General features: G+C 51.3%; 15 protein-coding genes across 15 annotated transcripts; 5 read left to right on the top strand and 10 right to left on the bottom strand.

Annotated features, from left to right (window-relative positions):
* Positions 1–75: 75 nt before the first annotated feature.
* OGAPHI_007155 (uncharacterized protein) lies at positions 76–432 on the bottom strand (the record flags this gene model as incomplete). Its single annotated transcript, XM_046208520.1, has 1 exon — positions 76–432. The coding sequence occupies one exon, from the start codon at positions 430–432 to the stop codon at positions 76–78; it is 357 nt and encodes a 118-aa protein (XP_046058272.1).
* A 63-nt stretch (positions 433–495) lies between these two features.
* OGAPHI_007154 (uncharacterized protein) lies at positions 496–2,277 on the bottom strand (the record flags this gene model as incomplete). The annotated part of the gene is made up of 1 exon (XM_046208519.1): positions 496–2,277. One exon carries the CDS (start codon positions 2,275–2,277, stop codon positions 496–498), a length of 1,782 nt encoding a protein of 593 aa, XP_046058271.1.
* A 387-nt stretch (positions 2,278–2,664) lies between these two features.
* On the top strand, positions 2,665–4,290 carry OGAPHI_007152 (uncharacterized protein; the record flags this gene model as incomplete). The annotated part of the gene is made up of 1 exon (XM_046208517.1): positions 2,665–4,290. The coding sequence occupies one exon, from the start codon at positions 2,665–2,667 to the stop codon at positions 4,288–4,290; it is 1,626 nt and encodes a 541-aa protein (XP_046058269.1).
* On the bottom strand, positions 2,674–3,501 carry OGAPHI_007153 (uncharacterized protein; the record flags this gene model as incomplete). The annotated part of the gene is made up of 1 exon (XM_046208518.1): positions 2,674–3,501. One exon carries the CDS (start codon positions 3,499–3,501, stop codon positions 2,674–2,676), a length of 828 nt encoding a protein of 275 aa, XP_046058270.1.
* Positions 4,291–4,353: 63 nt separating the features above from the next.
* Positions 4,354–7,341, bottom strand: OGAPHI_007149 (uncharacterized protein; the record flags this gene model as incomplete). Its single annotated transcript, XM_046208513.1, has 1 exon — positions 4,354–7,341. One exon carries the CDS (start codon positions 7,339–7,341, stop codon positions 4,354–4,356), a length of 2,988 nt encoding a protein of 995 aa, XP_046058266.1.
* Positions 4,541–5,113, top strand: OGAPHI_007151 (uncharacterized protein; the record flags this gene model as incomplete). Its single annotated transcript, XM_046208516.1, has 1 exon — positions 4,541–5,113. One exon carries the CDS (start codon positions 4,541–4,543, stop codon positions 5,111–5,113), a length of 573 nt encoding a protein of 190 aa, XP_046058268.1.
* Positions 6,058–6,519, top strand: OGAPHI_007150 (uncharacterized protein; the record flags this gene model as incomplete). Its single annotated transcript, XM_046208514.1, has 1 exon — positions 6,058–6,519. One exon carries the CDS (start codon positions 6,058–6,060, stop codon positions 6,517–6,519), a length of 462 nt encoding a protein of 153 aa, XP_046058267.1.
* A 43-nt stretch (positions 7,342–7,384) lies between the features above and the next one.
* Positions 7,385–8,893, top strand: OGAPHI_007147 (uncharacterized protein; the record flags this gene model as incomplete). Its single annotated transcript, XM_046208511.1, has 1 exon — positions 7,385–8,893. The coding sequence occupies one exon, from the start codon at positions 7,385–7,387 to the stop codon at positions 8,891–8,893; it is 1,509 nt and encodes a 502-aa protein (XP_046058264.1).
* OGAPHI_007148 (uncharacterized protein) lies at positions 7,393–7,902 on the bottom strand (the record flags this gene model as incomplete). The annotated part of the gene is made up of 1 exon (XM_046208512.1): positions 7,393–7,902. The coding sequence occupies one exon, from the start codon at positions 7,900–7,902 to the stop codon at positions 7,393–7,395; it is 510 nt and encodes a 169-aa protein (XP_046058265.1).
* A 54-nt stretch (positions 8,894–8,947) lies between the features above and the next one.
* Positions 8,948–12,229, bottom strand: OGAPHI_007146 (uncharacterized protein; the record flags this gene model as incomplete). Its single annotated transcript, XM_046208510.1, has 6 exons — positions 8,948–9,535; positions 9,954–10,121; positions 10,245–10,996; positions 11,118–11,143; positions 11,490–11,759; positions 12,042–12,229. The coding sequence occupies 6 exons, from the start codon at positions 12,227–12,229 to the stop codon at positions 8,948–8,950; spliced, it is 1,992 nt and encodes a 663-aa protein (XP_046058263.1).
* Positions 9,375–13,487, top strand: OGAPHI_007144 (uncharacterized protein; the record flags this gene model as incomplete). Its single annotated transcript, XM_046208508.1, has 1 exon — positions 9,375–13,487. One exon carries the CDS (start codon positions 9,375–9,377, stop codon positions 13,485–13,487), a length of 4,113 nt encoding a protein of 1,370 aa, XP_046058261.1.
* On the bottom strand, positions 12,444–12,845 carry OGAPHI_007145 (uncharacterized protein; the record flags this gene model as incomplete). The annotated part of the gene is made up of 1 exon (XM_046208509.1): positions 12,444–12,845. One exon carries the CDS (start codon positions 12,843–12,845, stop codon positions 12,444–12,446), a length of 402 nt encoding a protein of 133 aa, XP_046058262.1.
* A 7-nt stretch (positions 13,488–13,494) lies between the features above and the next one.
* OGAPHI_007143 (uncharacterized protein) lies at positions 13,495–15,342 on the bottom strand (the record flags this gene model as incomplete). The annotated part of the gene is made up of 1 exon (XM_046208507.1): positions 13,495–15,342. One exon carries the CDS (start codon positions 15,340–15,342, stop codon positions 13,495–13,497), a length of 1,848 nt encoding a protein of 615 aa, XP_046058260.1.
* A 69-nt stretch (positions 15,343–15,411) lies between these two features.
* OGAPHI_007142 (uncharacterized protein) lies at positions 15,412–16,296 on the bottom strand (the record flags this gene model as incomplete). The annotated part of the gene is made up of 2 exons (XM_046208506.1): positions 15,412–16,138; positions 16,220–16,296. 2 exons carry the CDS (start codon positions 16,294–16,296, stop codon positions 15,412–15,414), a joined length of 804 nt encoding a protein of 267 aa, XP_046058259.1.
* Positions 16,297–16,398: 102 nt separating this feature from the next.
* On the bottom strand, positions 16,399–17,157 carry OGAPHI_007141 (uncharacterized protein; the record flags this gene model as incomplete). The annotated part of the gene is made up of 1 exon (XM_046208505.1): positions 16,399–17,157. The coding sequence occupies one exon, from the start codon at positions 17,155–17,157 to the stop codon at positions 16,399–16,401; it is 759 nt and encodes a 252-aa protein (XP_046058258.1).
* Positions 17,158–17,231: the final 74 nt, after the last annotated feature.

Here is a 17,231-nt window from a genome sequence, read left to right as displayed (position 1 = left end):
ACCTCATCCTTCCTACCAACAACACTGTGGACTTAACTTGTCAAACCCGAACGTGTCGCATCGTACCTCGGTGATTTACAGACAGCCCGAAACAAACCCAATCAATTTCACCAATAGCTCGTGGTCGTGCTCCGTCACGTCTGCCTTCGAAAAGAATTTACCACTCGTGTTGAAAATCGTATTTTTGGTGATCTGCTGGCCTATCTGGCCCGCCAACGCCTGCGTCTTCAGATTGCCCCCGATCAGCGAGTTGGTCATCGTGAACTCGGCCCCCTTCATCGTCAACGGCCGTGCAGGCAGATCGTACGAAACTTCCATCTCGCCGTCCCTGCTAAGACTCACAATCTGCTTATTGGGGAACTCGACCACAGTGCAACTTACATCGTGCCCGTCCAACTGCACGCTCTTCTCGCGAAACGTCCGCCGCAACATGTCCAAAATCGGGTCTTTTCCAACACGGCTAAAATTATTCACAAACCAGTCTCTCAAATATGTTCAATTACGTAATCTATAGTATATGGCCGTGGTTGTAGGACCGGCAACCACAACCTGGGTGTACTTGTTGGTGGTGGCGAGTTGCAGACGGTTGTTTGTGGACTTTTGTTTCTTCTGACCAGGTTCCAATAACGATGGAACAGGAGCAGGAACTCCGGACCGGATCCGCTTGCCATTACCGAGCTGGCCAAACTCGTTGTCTCCCCAGTCGTAAACGTCGCCGTTCGTCAGCGTCGCCACCGCATGGTTACCTCCCACACTGATTCCACGTAGTCCCAAAACCTCAATCTTGTTGGACACCTCGTTGAACTCGCGCAAGTCGTTCAGTTTCTGGATCTTAGATGGCTCGGCCTGTCCATGCACAAAGTGGCCGTTTCCGAGCTCACCCTTTAGCCCGTGTCCCCACGAGAAATGCACCAGCGACTCTTTCTGCTCGTCAGAAAGCTTTTCCATGTCAAAGCTCTTATTTTTCTTCATGGTCTTTTCAAAAAGCTCGTAAATGTCCGAAGACACAAACGAAGCATATGCCGTGTCGCCTCCAGCAGCAATATCGACACATTGAGGAAGATCGCTGCGCTTGAATCTCTTGCCAATCATCTCCACCTTCGTTGGATACGGAATAATCTCTGTGTTGTAGTCCACCTCTTTTCCAAGAGATCCATAAGTGTTCTTACCGAACGTCCAGATATTTCCCAAGCTATCCAGACACATGGTGAAATAGTTGCCCGCGACCACTTTGCGAATCTCTCTGTCAAGAACACTGTTGTTCTCTCTCACTTTGTTCAACAGAGTCACCTCGTGTGCGGTGTTAGGAGCAGGAGGCGCGTCAAACTGGGAAAACTCGGGAATTCCAAACTGGCCGTGCGACTTGTCTACCGTCTTTAGTCCAGTAGCTGCAGTCAAAACAGAACCCTTGGTATCTAACAAGACGATGTGGTCCTTTCCGGCTGAAATGTCTCTGATTGGTTGCTTGGCGGAAATCTTAGCATATTTCTTGGTGCTGGAGAAGAACCATCCCTTCTCCTTCTGGCCAAACTCTTTCTGTTGGGCAGCACTCTCGGGAAAATACAACACCTCTCCACGTTTGGTCAATGCATAAACAACTCCGTTGCTGATCTGGGCCTTGATCAAGTCCTTGCCTTTCAAAGTCGGTTTCGACGAGTCTGCACCGAAACCTGCACCCCATTGGTAAAGATCGCCCTTCTTATTGATCAATGCGCCGGAAGACTCGCCCAGAACAACATCACGGGCCACAAACTTGTCAAAAATGTCTAATCTCTTCATAATCGGCTGGAACTTCACCTTCGAATCAGAAGAGACCATCTTGTTAGAGTTGTCTCCACAAATATATAGTCCCGGGACTTCGCTCGAGTTCGGATTCGTCAATGTCACGTTCATGGTCTCCAGTCTGTCTTTTTTCTTCTGCTGTTTCTCCTGGATCTGGGCATAAACCTCATCAAAGTGAGATAAATCATAAGAATCGCCGAAGATCTTACGTCTCAGATACTCCCAGTTACGGTAGACTTCGTATCCTCCAACAGAACCGACAATCACAAGAAGTCCGGCAAACATTGCCTGATACTTCACGTATGATTCGTACGTAGAATCGTTCTGCTCGGTTTGAGAGGGCCCTTGTTCGAGATGAAGCTTGTCCATGATCGATTCGTTTAGATCCTTCTTATCCTGGAGCCCATACGTCGTCTGATGGAACTGTTTGAACAAAACTCCACTTCTGACGGGCCGGCTTCGTAAAGAAGACTGCCGTATCACGTTTCTTAACATGCCCAAGAAATGCTTACTTTGTCTCGAATTTAATTGGAATATTTTTTTTTTGGGTGTGTACGTGCTGGTGTACGGGTGTGTGTCATTAGATTGCGGACCCCATATTTATACGAGGCAAGGTTAGATAACAGACGAACGAGCAAAATTTGAACTACTTGTAGTCATTAATTGATCAATATAGGCGTTTACATCCCAGTCGGCGCTTAATCGTTCTCACACCAAGCGCCCATCAAAACATTAACCAATACGGTAACTCTGACGCTTTTGTGGCTGGAGAAGGCTGGTTATCAATTTTTGCCCCCCAATATATTTTCTACTATTTACGGTTCCCATCCATCCTCTTCAATCGTTTGAAAACCGCAGTATTAGTACTTTAAATTCCTCGAGATGAAGTTTTCACTGCCACTTTTGACTCTGGTGAGTCTGTGCATTGGAAACAGCCAGGCTCTTTCCATCAATAGACACGCCCTGGGACAGCAGCCTTTGGAGCTGGACCTCTCCATTCCCCAGGAGCTTTTGAACAAGGGGAAATCTTTCCTTGACACTGTTTCTGAGGCTCTTGGCGAGTCCACCGAAGGTTTGACTGCCGAGATGAAGGAACTGTGGGGAGAAATGGAAATGAAGTTCCCTGATGCTATCCAAAGCATGACAGTCAAGTCTGAACCTAGTTTCAAGATCACCAAGAAGCCAACCACTTTCTGGGACGCTCACGTTCAAAACGACAAACTGTCCAATTACAAGTTGAGAGTCAAGGAAACCAACCCTGGTGACTTGGGAATCGACCACACCAAGCAATATTCTGGATACCTGGATGTGGAAGATGAAGACAAGCACTTTTTCTACTGGGCCTTTGAGTCCAGAAACGATCCTAAGAACGACCCAGTGATTCTCTGGCTTAACGGAGGTCCAGGTTGTTCTTCCTTGACCGGTTTGTTCTTCGAATTGGGATCCTCCTCCATCGGTCCAGACCTCAAGCCAATCTACAACAAGTACTCGTGGAACTCCAACGCAACCGTTGTGTTCCTTGACCAGCCAGTCAATGTCGGATTCTCGTACTCCTCCCAATCTGTGTCCAACACCGTTGCAGCCGGTAAGGATGTGTATGCATTCCTCGAACTGTTCTACCAGCAATTCCCACACTTGCTGAAAAACGACTTCCACATTGCTGGAGAGTCCTACGGAGGCCACTACATCCCGGTGTTTGCCTCTGAGATCCTGACCCATGCAGACAGATCGTTCAACCTGACCTCTGTTCTTATTGGTAACGGATTGACCGACCCATTAACCCAGTACCCATACTACGAGAGAATGGTGTGCTCCACCGACGGAGGTGTTGAGCCAATTCTTTCCGAGGAGGAGTGTTCTGGTATGGAGGACAGCCTGCCAAGATGTCTTTCGTTGATTGAGTCGTGCTACAACTCCGAGTCTGTGTTTGCATGTGTTCCTGCAGCCATTTACTGTAACAACGCCGAGATTGGCCCATTCCAGCAGACCGGAAAGAACGTTTATGATGTCAGAAAGGAGTGCAAGGGCTCTCTGTGTTACGAGGACATGGACTATCTTGTTGACTACTTGAACCAGGACTTTGTCAAGGAGAAGCTTGGTGCCGAGGTTGACAACTACGTTTCCTGCAACTTTGACGTGAACAGAAACTTCTTGTTTGCCGGGGACTGGATGAAGCCATACCACAAGAACGTTGTCAACTTGTTGGAGCAGGACGTTCCTGTTTTGATCTATGCTGGTGACAAGGACTTTATTTGCAACTGGCTCGGAAACGAGGCCTGGTCCAACGCTTTGCCATGGTCTGGCCACGAGGAGTTTGAGGCTGCCAAGACCTACGGTTTCCACTTGGAGGACGGCACCAAGGCTGGTGAGGTCAAGAACTTTGATAAGTTCACCTTCGCCAGACTGTACGATGGAGGACACATGATCCCATACGATCAGCCAGAGAGCTCCTTGACGTTTGTCAACAGATGGATTGCAGGTGACTACACTCTGGGAACTAAGAAATAAAGCGACTTTTGAAAAGTCTCTGTTTACTTTACGTATGGTTGTTTTAAATTATGTTTTCGTTTTTTATCTGAACTCTTCGTTCAGAACCCAACCTTTGCGCTCTTTATCCCATCGACAGATGGATTTGAGCATTGACCGCACAACCTTGACGGTCTTTTCATTGGAAACGTCGATTTTGAGTTTATCCAGAACTGCTGCGGATGTGCTGAAATAGCCATCCAGACCGGCCATATAGCTGCTCAGCTTTTCGATGAGGTCCGAGTCCTCCAGTTTCGGTTTTGGAGCCGTGTCCTTGCGTCTCTTGATGTTGTCCAGGATCGAGTTTGATGAAACCACAGGCGACGGCGACTTGCGTAACGGAGCAACACTTTTTCCAGCGGCACCAAATTTACCTGTCCATGTTGGAACGCCCACTGTTGATTGTCTTGCCAGTTTGCGCGACTCTCTTAGTGCACGAACTGCTTCGTTGGCAATCCGCGACGCCTCGTTGTCTATGATACTGTGTGACGAGGACGGACCCAGAACGCTTTCGTGCTCCAAAGCAGACTGCAGAGCAGAATTCCCCAACAAGCCGGCCATCAGGTCCTTTTCCTCGTTGTGGTCGTCATCGTTGCCGTCCTCGTACTTTTGCAACCCGGAAACTCCCTGCAAATTCGAAACCTGCAAGAAATCATCCTCGTTCTTCTTTGGGACCCGCGAGTTGTTGAACTTTGTCTCCGAGTCGCCCAGCGTGAACAGCTCGTGCAGGTCGTTCATCTTGAAAAACCGTTTCTGCTTTGGGTCTTTCAGAATCTTGTTGGTCAACAATTGCTTGAAGATCTGACGATGGTAGATCTTCTCCTCAATGGACCCGGCCATCATCAGGCGGTAGATCACCACGTCTTTCTTCTGGCCGAGTCTCCATGCTCTTTCCCGTGCCTGCACGTCAGTGGAGGGGTTCCAGTCCGGGTCGTAAATGATCACGCGACTGGCTCCCGTCAGATTCACTCCCAAACCACCGACCCTGGTCGTGAGAAGAAACACGTTGTAAATAGGGTCCGTGTTGAACTTGTCCACAAGCGTCTGTCTTTGCGAGATCGGCGTGGTACCGTCCATCCGCAAATACGAAAAGTCGAGCTCTGTTTCGGCGTTCAGAGCCTCCATGAAATCCTGCAACACGTCCAACATCTGACGAGTTTGAGTGAACACCAACGTCTTGCGTCCCTCGTTGAACCAGACCTCCAGCAGCGCACGAACAACTTGCAACTTGCCCGCGCGCGCCTGAAGTTGTTCCGCTGTGCGCGAACCGCGTTTGCCAATCTTTAAATCAACAAGGTCCGGATGGTTGCAAATTTTCCGCAAAATGTCGATTCCATACAATGCGTTCCGCTTGCCTCTAAGAATCTTGTTGATGTCCTCAGAGTTCAGAAAATCCTCATACAACTTCCGCTGCACGTTCGTCAGCTTGCAAAACAGAACCATCTCCGATTTCTTGGGCAGATCCTTGGCAACGTCGGCTTTAACCCGTCGAAGAAGATACGGCGAAATCAGGTCGCGCAATATAACAGCACACTTGTACCCGGTCTGCACCTGAACGTTGGTGGCATTCGCATACCCACCGATGTTGATCGGCACACAGAACTGTTTCTGGAAAACAGGCAGCGTGCCCAGCCGTCCAGGGAACACAAAGTCGAATAAACTCCACAGCTCCACCAGGTTGTTCTGGATCGGCGTGCCCGATAGAATGATCCGGTTCGGCGTCTTGAGTTGCTTGCACGCAAGCGTCACATGGCTGTCCGGGTTCCGGATCTTGTGGCCCTCGTCCAAAACAACATAATTCCACCGCACAGGCAACAGGTACTTGGCGTAGATCCGCACACCAACGTACGTGGTGATGATCACGTGACCGGACCGGAGCACAGAGTTCACCAACTCTTTAGCGCGCGAGTCTGTGGGCAAGGACGCTGTGTCGACGTCATCATCATCGTCGTCAGAGAAGTCCTCGGTGCGTTTGCCGGTCATTCCCGTGCCGATCGAGTGCAGAATGATCACCCTAAAAGCGGGCCACCACCGGTGAAACTCCTTGCACCACTGGCTCAGAACAGTAGCAGGACACACAACCAGCACTGGTTTGGTGAGTTTGCCGCTGTAGTGGAGTCCTGCAAGGAAAGAAATCACCTGGATGGTTTTTCCGAGTCCCATCTCGTCGCCAATGATTCCCCCTGTCTTTTGCGAGTACAGCTCCCATAGCCATTGGACTCCTGTTCGTTGGTAATCAAACAACGACGGATAGATATCTCCAGGAACGCGGAACTCGTCGTTCAAGATCGCGTCCGCGTTGTTTGGGTGCGGTTTCTGCCATTCTGCCAACTGCGGGTCGTCTGTGTAGTCTGGTCGTAATTCTGTGCGAAGAGCCTGGCGTCGCTGCTCCCATCGCCTGAGTCTGTCTCTGTAGAGTCTTTCGTTTCCGTCGTCGAGGTTTTCGTCCTGTTTGCGTTTGAGGAAGTTTGCTTCGTCGTCGTCCTCCTCTGCCTCCTCAGCGAGCTCGATTCCGGGAATAATCAGCTCCTGGTGGTTTTTCAGCTTGGTCTCGTCTTCCTCAATGAAAGCATTGGAACTGCCGAACGCCGTCACTTTTCCTGTTCTCACCAGAAACTCCTGCTGTGTCTCTCCCGGCAGCATTTCTGTCGAGCTCTGTGGCGTTTTATTTTCGTTCGCCTGCGATCCCTGATTCTCCTTCAAACGAGTCTCTATGTCCTGGATATCTTTCAGCAATGGGGCCAACTCTTCACGTCGCAGCCGGTCCATGTCTGCCCTGAGTTTCTCCTTTTCAGAGATCCGTGTCGCTGAGCTAGTCAGCCGTACCTCCATTCCACGTAGCCGTCCCTGGAGCTTGCTTTGTCTGTCCTTTGCCTTCTGCAATCGTTTTTGATCCAGCTCGATCTCCCGAGCCAGAATCATCTTGTTTGCGTCGTGCGCAACCTCCTGTTCCAAGGAGTCCTGCTCCATCAACCTCACACCGAGCGATTCCAGCTCGCGCCCGCCAGAAGGACCAGAAGCAGACTCCGTCATGATTTTTTATCAATTAAATATTTTTTTTTCTTTTTGATTAATAATGACTGTTCAGGAGTCCCAATTGGAATCTGATAGAGCCAACGAGCTGCAACGTCTGGTGGTGCCGGCCATTGAGCTCATCATTGAACAGATCAGAGACACCGATTCGGGCAAAAGATCGCTTGGCCCCAGACACGAAGACCCAAAGTCGCTGTACTCAACGTTGGATCTGGACAAGTCGCTTGAAAAGGGTCTCAGAGACAGGGAATCCGCGCCAGAAGAGGTGCTCGCCGTGGTGAAAAATATCCTGGACACCTCCGTCAACACCTGGCATCCCGGCTTCCTCGACAAACTGTACGCCTCCACGAACCCCATTGGTGTTCTATCGGACATTGTACTGTCTGTGCTCAACACGAATTCGCACGTGTTCACGGTGTCGCCGGCGCTTACTGTGATTGAGCGCAAGGTTGCACAGAAATACGCCGCGCTGTTTGGGTTCACTGGGCCAACAGCCGGCGGGTTGACGTTCAGTGGTGGCTCCTGGTCCAATATCACGAGCTTGCACATGGCACGCAGCATTTTGTTCCCCGAAACCAAGCTCGACGGTAACCTTCACAAGTTTGCCATCTACACGAGCGTTCACTCGCACTACAGCGTTGAGAAAGCGGCCATCTTGCTTGGATTGGGCGCACGCAGCGTGTTCAAGGTTCCTGTCGACAAGAAGGGCCGAATGGACGTTAAAAAGCTCGACGACATCATAGAGAAGTCAAAGATTAACGGATACACACCGCTGTATGTGAATGCGACCGCAGGAACCACCGTTTTCGGCTCGTTCGACCCGTTCGAAGAGGTGGCTACCGTTGCTAAAAAACACCACATCTGGTTCCACATCGACGGATCGTGGGGAGGAAACACCATTTTCAGCAGCAAGCGGAACGGTCTGCTGCGCGGGTCGCACTTGGCCGACTCCATCACGTCCAACCCGCACAAGATGCTGGGTGTTCCAACAACATGCTCTTTTCTGCTGGTTCCTAACGACCGCGTCTTCACCCAGGCCAACTCGCTCTCGGCTCCGTACCTGTTCCACAACAACGAGGACGACAGCGACAACTTTGACCTTGCGAACGGAACGATGGGCTGCGGTCGCCGTGGAGACGCACTCAAGTTCTACCTGGGATGGCTCTACTACGGCACGGCTGGCTACCGGGACCGGGTGGACCACGCGTACGCGATGGCAGACTACTTTGTCAACAAGGGCAGCGCCACACCCGGGTTCACCATCGTGAGCGACACCCCGGTGCAGTGTCTGCAGGTGTGTTTCTACTACGCTCCGGGGAACAAACCGCTTACCGGGCAACAGCGCACTCACGTGACCAGAACGATAGCCACGCGGTTGCACAGCAGCGGCGAGTTTCTGGTGGACTACGCCCCGAACCCGGACGACGCGGCCACGGGCCAGGACAACGGCGAGTTCTTCCGCGTGGTATTCAACTCGCCGATCGTGTCGAGCCGCGTGGTGGACCAGCTGGTGCACAAGGTGGTCGAGCTCGGCAGCACCATAGATCTTTAAACACGGTATTTGATAAATATATATACAGAGAAGGAGGAGCGGCGGGCGTTCCGGTCACTGTTTGACGGCGGAGTCGAGTTTCTTGAGCTTGTTCATCTCCTCTGCAGGGTCGAAATTGCCCGACGACAGTTTCTCGTACTGCTCGTCGTACCTGCCCGTGCTGAGCGTTCCGTTTCCGCGGATCCGTTTGCGCATGTCCACGATACCGCGCTTGCACTCCAGAAACGTGGCCAGCTGCGCCTTACACAGCTCGGGCAAGTCCTTGGCCAGCTCTGGGTTCGTCAGACACTCTTTGGGCTTGTTGCGCTCGATCATCACGCACGGCGACCGCTGCAGACAGATCGCCACCTGTTTCAACTGGTCTTTACAACTATGTGTGTTAGATATTCGCCGTTGGTGCGGCCACTTACCTTGCCACCATGGTTCTTGTGCAGATAGATAAATTTTCAAATTAAATAACCAATCCTCACACCGTCTTGCCATGAGTCTCAACTTTGTGCCCGGCGAGCCCAACCGCACGCCGCACAGCAGCGCGTTCGTCAATTGGAACGACGTCCAGATCCTCGCGTACTGCTCGGGCAACAGTCTGGTCATTGTGACGAAAAACTTCCAGCATCTCCAGACCCTGTACTTGTCCAGGGACTCGTACGTTGTGGACATCAACCGAGTAAACGGCAAGATCGCGGTGGGGGTTGGCTCTTCCGTGCAGATATACACTCCCACCGTGTCCAACTTCTACAATTACAACTTCCGCGGCCGCAAAGACGTGGCCGAGCTCGAGATCGAGTGGAGTCTCGAGTCGGAGATCACCAATAACTGCGACAATTCGCCCGTCACGTGCATCGCCTGGTCAGACCTGTGCGACACTTACGAGGACGAGGTGTCCACCGCGCAGCTGTTTGGGTTGCCCGAGGAGTATAACTCGCTCACGAGCTGCGAGCTATGTGTTGGGTCCGAGCAGTCGTTGGCTCTGTGGAGACTTTACTACACCGCGCAAACGGGCAAACATACGCCCAAACACCGGCTGTTGTGGCACAAGAAGCAGCCCAACCCGGTGTACATGGCGCGGTTCTCGCCCAACTCGTCCACGATCGCCACCACCGGCTACGGCGACCGTCTGGTCAAGGTCTGGCACCGTGTAGCTTTTGGCATCGAATCTGCCGAGTTCGAGCTCAACTACGTCGCCGTTGCCGCTCACGTGTCGCTGCTCCATTGGAAAGCAGGCACGCTCACCAAGGACGACCATTCCGCGGCCGTGTCGGTGGCCGATCTAAAGCCGGCAAATAGCATCATCAAGGACGTTTCCAGACGGCCGCTGGAACGAACGTCCGCAGACAACTGCACGCTCTACGTCTACGGGGACGACTCCGCGTTGCGCGTGTTCTCTATGTACTACCGCGACACAGGGTTCACGGTTGTGTGCAGCGGCCTTGTGCAGCTCCCTGTTGACAGCTTCGTGGCAGTGGTGGACAGTCAGACCGTTGATTTGGGCATCCGCAACGTTCTGGACAAACTCGAGCTCCACGAGTCCCATCCACGCATAGCAGCCCCGGCACGAGACACAGAGGTTCCCAGAAGCCGCAGCGGGTCTACGCTGAGTCTGTACCACCGCAGACAAAGCCATCTGGCACAACTGCTGGCTACCAGTCCGGAAATCTGTCTCGTGTTCGACAGACAAGGCCGTGCAGAAATATATACATTGGTGGGGTCCGACGGCAAGATCAACGTCGGCAAGCTCGACGGCGTGGTCAACTCGCACGGCGGACTCACAAGAGCGTCCATCCAGCTCGGGAAAAACTGTATTCCCAGCGACTGTCAGGCCGTCTTTGTGCAGGACGTCCAGCTCACTAAAACCCCGGACGACATGTCGTTGTCGCTGATCATCCACGATCTGTTCAAGAACTCCATCAGACACGTCGGAGTGTCGTTCTCGTCGCTGTTCCAGTTTGAGGAGCTCGAGATCGCCAGCTCCATCTCCACCAAGGTGACCATTGGCGAGCTCCAGCACAAGTTCACGGGGCTCAACAAGTCCATCCGCAAACTCATCCGCTCGGCAGACGGGTCTGTTGTTCTGTCCACCACCCGGTTCGGGGAAAACTGTCTCTGGACAGCTCTTCCCTTGTCGGACTCGCACAAGACGTTGAACAAAAACTCCACGCTTATCACCCAGTCGCCGATTTTGGACGCCGCGTTCTGGAAACAGGGCACCTACGTGATCGCGTACCTGGAAGACTCGCTGGTGTGCTTCGACTGTCGACTGCAGTCGCAATACCAGGCCCAGATCGCCAAACTGGCTCCCGTGACAGGAAAGTTCCCTGTCTCCACCAAGCAACAGCCGTCCTGTTTCTTCATGGTGCCCGAAACAGAAACAGACACCGCCCACGCCGTCGCAGTGTACCCGGACGGAACGTGTTCTGGCTGGGAGTTGGTTCTGAACAACGACAAGTGCGAAATTAAACAGTACCCGGTGCAACAGCTCCCGTCCACGTATCTTGCGTCGTACGTGAACCCGGCCGGCTGGAAAGCCCTGATCGACGAAAACACCCAGCGTGACGTGCTGTCCACGATCGACCTGAACGGAGACGTGCGCATCTACTCGACACGGCTGGAAAACGGCGAGATCTCGTGGATTCTGAAACGGGAGTTCTCCACTGGCATTTGCAAAGCCCGGTTCCTCAACGGCTCCTCGATCCACCGTCTCGCAATCGTGAGCGAGAACTCCGACCAGCTGTACATCTGGGACACAAGACTCGGCACTTTGGAGTACTCAGAGACGTTTGAAACAGAGCAGATCAAAGACATCGACTGGACGTGCACAAACTTCAACCAGGGAATTTTGGCCGTTGGTTTCGACTCGCACTCGTTGCTGTACACACAGCTGCGGTACGATTACACCAACAACACGCCAACGTACGCTAAGATCAAGAACGTGGACATCTCGCACCAAACACGGCACAAGATCGGCGACTCTATCTGGCTTTCTGACGGTTTGCTGGTAATCGGGTCGGGCAACCAGTTCTATATTAGCGACCAGACTTTGGACCCGAAGAAAGACTATGTGACTGCACGGGCAATGGGAACGTTGGAAATCGCATCGAACGACATTTTCCAGCTATGTGCAGCTTTGAACGGTCCGCTGCCGTTGTACCATCCGCAATTCATCATCCAGGCGTTGTTGCTTGGCGATTTCAGCATTATCAAAAAGATAATCTGCGGAGTGTCCAAGTCTCTAAGAGACCTGGAGTTTGGCACAGCAGTTTCTGTGGATCCAAAGCTGGGCATCAACACCAGCGAACTGCAACAATTGGCAGCCTTTGACGAAGAGGAAACCACCATTAGCAAACAGATGTGCGACACCATAGTGGAAAGACTGGCCAAACACAAACTGCCGTTTTTGACCGGCCACCAGCAGATCACTCTGTCCTCAACAGTTCAGATCGTGTCGGACATCGCCGAGACGTACGGCAGCATTTTGGACACCAACGGCAGACGGTTCTATCTTGGGATGAAGCTTTTCCAGCTGAACCTGACCAAGGGAGTCCAGTTCAAGTCAATTAGCATGCGCGACGTCACGTTTGCTCTTCATAGCGACAACAAGGACCTGTTGTTCAACATCATCAACGAGAACAGTGGGGGCCAGATCGGGGCTCCAGAATTCTCCAGGAACGCTCTGGCGTACTGGATCGAGCACACGAAATTGGCAGAAGTCATGGAGACTGTGGCCCGGACAGAGTTTCTCAAGACCCAGGACACGGGAAGATACAAAGACCCGAGTGTTTGCTCGTTGCATTTCCTGGCTCTTCATAAACGAAACGTTCTTGTTGGTCTTTGGAGAACGTCGTACGGCCACCCAGAACAGCAAAAGATGATCCGGTTCCTTGGCAACGACTTCAAACAGGACAGATGGAGATCTGCAGCGATGAAGAACGCTTTTGTGCTGCTGGGAAAACATCGGTACATTGATGCGGCGTACTTCTTCCTGTTGGCGGACTCTCTCAAAGACTGCGTGAACGTGGTGATCAGCAAGCTTCATGACACGGCATTGGCAGTGGCAATTGCACGATGCTACGAGAAGGGAGACCACGGACCGGTGATGAAGAACATTGTTCTCAAACACATTTTACCAACAGCGCTGCGGTCATACGACAGATGGAGCGCAAGCTGGTGTTTCTGGATTCTGGGTGATCGCGGACTGTCCATTCAAGCGTTGATCAAGCCGACAAAGAGCATTCTGGAGGACTCGCGCAAGTTTGGCGACGTGGACTCCAAATTGGCAGACGAGCTACCAGTGAGGAAACTGGACTATGAGGACCCTGTTTTGTTGGTGATGTACAACAGTCTGCGTAACAGACGGGTCGAGTATCTGCGTGGAACATTGGACCTGGACTCGCAGACGGAATTCGAGTTTGTTCTGGCTGCTGCGCTGATGTATGGCAAGATGGGGTGCGATTATCTCTCATTGTACTTGGTGAGCAACTGGGAGTTTTCCGAGAAAAAAGAGATTGTCGAGCCAACCACAGGAAAGGAGGTGCAACCGCCACCTCCTTCGCAGTTCCAGGAACCAGACATGTCTGCTTTCGACTTTGGTTTCTAAGCAGCATTTATAGATGAGAGAAAAAGTTGATCTTTTGCGGACAGTTGTTGAGGAACCCGAACCATTCGTGTAGAAGCGTGTGCAATTTGGCCAATCCTGCGTGGTCAGTAACGCGGCTGTCCACTTTGAGTCGAAGGAGGTGCAAATTCCTGAGGATTTCCTCGACACTTGGCACCTCGTCGCCCAAATTGTCGCCAAACTCCATCAACACCGTCAGGATGTGGAATAACGACTTAGCGTTGTTGATGAAGATCACGAGAGACCCGGTCATTTCCATTCCAGCCTCGAACTCCTCGTCAGTCAGGAACTTGTTGATGGTCTCGATGTTGATCTTTGTCAGGGAGTTTAATATTTTCTTGTAGAAGGCGGTATGTTCAGGCGAGTAGATGTACTTGCTGGACGGTTTTCCGTTTTGCTTGATCTCTTTGGCGAAGAAATCAGACATCTTGACGAAAATAGCCTGCGAAAAGAAAACGTACGCGTGGTTCAGAATCGACTGCAACAGAGAAGACGGGTTCAAATCGTAGAACGTCAAGTTTCCAAGCAGACTGTCAAAGTTCTTCTCCACGTCCTCGACTTTGGCCTGAAGACTGTGCAGACTCTGTGGTGCTTTCAAAGAACTCAGGTCAACAACGTTTAGAAACATCCGGCTCCATTTAGTCACGTTTTCCAAAACAGTCACCATCAGAACGTGCGACGAAAGACTGTTTTCGAAGTCCACCAAAACCTGGTCGTTTTGCAGTTTTTCCATCGCCTCGTGCAAATAGTAGCACTGGTTGTTGCACTGGATCTCTCCCGTGGGCGATAGAAACGTTGTTGGCGAAGGAAGTCTTGTGAAAACCACAAAGTTCAAATCGATCATAAACGAGGAAGAAAGACCCGTCACCACAGCAAACCACTTGTCCACCGTATAAACTGCCCAGAACGTTCTGCGAGCTTCTTCCTGAACGGATACAGTTACATCGACTTCATCAAACTCGTCGGTTTCCCAATCGTTGGCCCTAAAAGAGCCAAAACTAAAAGACGACTCGAGTATTGGGAATTCGCCTGTTTCAGGGCATCGGCCGTCAGGGCATCTCAGCGGGAACGACTTTTGCCAGTTCTCTGTCCTTGTAAAGAACGACGAGTGTGTGCTGTTTGAAGGTGACGGGTCGATTCTGTCGAACCCATACAGCTGTGCCAATCTGACACCTGCACAGATGCTTAAAGTCGATCGCCGGTCGTGGTTCAAACGCAGCTCTGCGGCCGATTTGGCCACCATCGCCTGCAACTGGTACATTTTCTTGATCAGACTGTCAGAGTGTTTGTCAGCCTCGTGATATTTCTCCAATAACTGGCACCCAATACGGTACAATCCTTCTGCCTGTTTACGGAGCTCGATCTTGTTGACAGTAGCATTGGCCCAAATCAGATAGATCAGCGGCAAAATCGAAATTGGGTCTGTTCGCAGCTTGTGTTCGTACCGTCTGCGCGAGAAATGAAAGGACCGTGCCTCACCGTTGTAGTAATAATCGTGCATCTGGTTAACAGCTTGAATATCAAAGCCAAACTCCTCGAACCGCAACAAAGCAGCCAGCTCGTCATCCATGTAGTAGTGTCGGGACTGTTTCTCGGTATTTATGTGCTCGTCAGGAAACAACAGCGTGTTATCCTCCAACTGGTTCAGTAATAGTCGGTTTTTGACCCGTATTTTCGGGCCCGTCTTTCTAGGGGTGATATATTTGCACTCAAGACCTTTGGAAACACATCGGTCGCACGCCGGCTGTTTCATGTCGCATTTCAGCTTGCGACTCCGACACTCAATACAGGCCACTTTCTTAGAAGCTTGGCCGTTTATCTTCGGCTTAACCGTCATTGCCACTAAAATTAAAAAATATTTGTAGTCTTGGATCCCTATTATCTATTTACAGAAGATTTACTCTTTTTAACGGCCAAGGTTCAGCAAGAGCGACTGGCCTGGGGACGAAGACTCGCCTCCCTGTGCTGCGTTTGGTAGATAGGTCACGTTTGGCGACTGGCTCAGAGTCTGGGCAATCTCCTTGGATGCTTCCAGTCTTCTGATCAACAACAAACCGTCTCCGGCCTTGTTCAGGGCCTTGGAAACGTTCTCAGCAGCCTCGGCCTCTCCCTCGGCACGAATCACAGAAGCCCGTCTTTCCTGTTCGGCCTTCTCGACAAGATAGGTGGCTCTCTCAGCATCCTGTTGAGCAATTTGTTTCTGCTCAACAGCACGGGTAAACTCCTGACCAAACGTCATGTGGGTGATGGAAACGTCCTCGAGCTTGATTTGGAACTCCTTGGCTCTTTGCTCGAGCTCGTGTCTAATTCTGTTCGAGACGGTTTCTCTCATGGTGATCAACTCGGCAGCGTTGAACTGCGCAACAATGCTCTTCAAGACCTCGTTTCCGATCGACGGCAAGACACGCTCGTCGTAGTCCAATCCCAAGTTCTGGTAGATCTGCGGCAAGTTCATCACGTCGGGACGATGCAAAACCCTCAAGGTCAACGAAACTGTTTGCAAATCCTTCGATCCGGTCGTCGTGGTGATGGTTCTTGGCTTTGTTCTCACGTCGAAAATGATCGGTTTCTGTAACCATGGAACAACAAAGTTCAGTCCTTCGCCAACAACCTGCGACTTGATACCGGAGAATCTGTCGAAAATGACTGCCCGTTGTCCACCTATAATGTTAGCCAAAATAACCGGTTATTCCAACTTACCCTTGACATCGTACATCGAGTACTGAGCAGCAACAATGGCCGCGCCCACTGGAACAGCCAGTCTGGAGATTGTGTCTGCAATCCTTGACATATTGCTTATTTGCCACTAATAAAATAAATTGAAAAGTTATTTATTTCACTGGGGGGGTAAATTATTTTTCTCGAATAACCAACTAACTAGTATTATCTACCTCTATTTGTCGTCTCCTTCCTCATCTCTGGTTAGAACACCGCTCTCCTTCAGCAGCTTGTCAATGCTCTCGGGACTCCAGATCTTTAGCTTGATGTTGTTGTTGGCATCCAGGCCAATCGTGGAAAACTCGACTTTCTCGCTAGTGAGCTTGTTGCTGTCTGTGGTTTTGCTTAACACTTTCAATGCCAATGTCTTGGCCTCTTCGAGAGTCAAGTCGTCTTTGTAATCCTGTTTCAGAAGAGTCTGTGCACTGTTGTTGTTAGCCCCGATACTAGTGGCCTTCCATCCGGAGTAGTTACCAGAAGGATTACTCGTGTACAATTGAAATCCATATCTGTCGTCGTATCCAGCAAAGATGAACGAAACACCAAACGGCCGCAATCCTCCGTGCTGTGTGTAGCCTTGTTTCACGTCGCAGATCCGCTTCACAAGAGTCTCTATTGGGATATCCTCACCGTAGGTCTTGAGGTACTGTTGTGCGGAGTATCTGACGTTGTTGATCAAGATCCCGGCGTCCGCAGTCATTCCGGCCACCGCACACACGGTCTTGTCGTTCAAAACGTACATTTTCTCCGCGCTCGTGTCCTGTTCCAGCAGTTTACTGGTGACTTTCCTCTCAGCGGCCAGAACAACACCGTCCTTTGCCATCACTCCAATGGCCGTTCCTGCGTGATTGATGGCCTCGAGCGCGTACTCGACCTGATACAGTCTTCCCTCGGGGGAGAAGATGGTGGTTCTGGAGTCGTATCTTCTGGACATGATGGATATATTTTGCCTTCAGAAAAATTTGGCCGGGTAAAGAAAATAAAGTAGCAGTATCCAAGGGGAAGGGG

Source organism: Ogataea philodendri (assembly GCF_020536065.1).
Source record: "Ogataea philodendri strain CBS6075 chromosome Unknown scaffold8, whole genome shotgun sequence".
NCBI lineage: Eukaryota > Fungi > Ascomycota > Pichiomycetes > Pichiales > Pichiaceae > Ogataea > Ogataea philodendri.
This window is presented reverse-complemented; position numbering and strand designations above follow the sequence as displayed.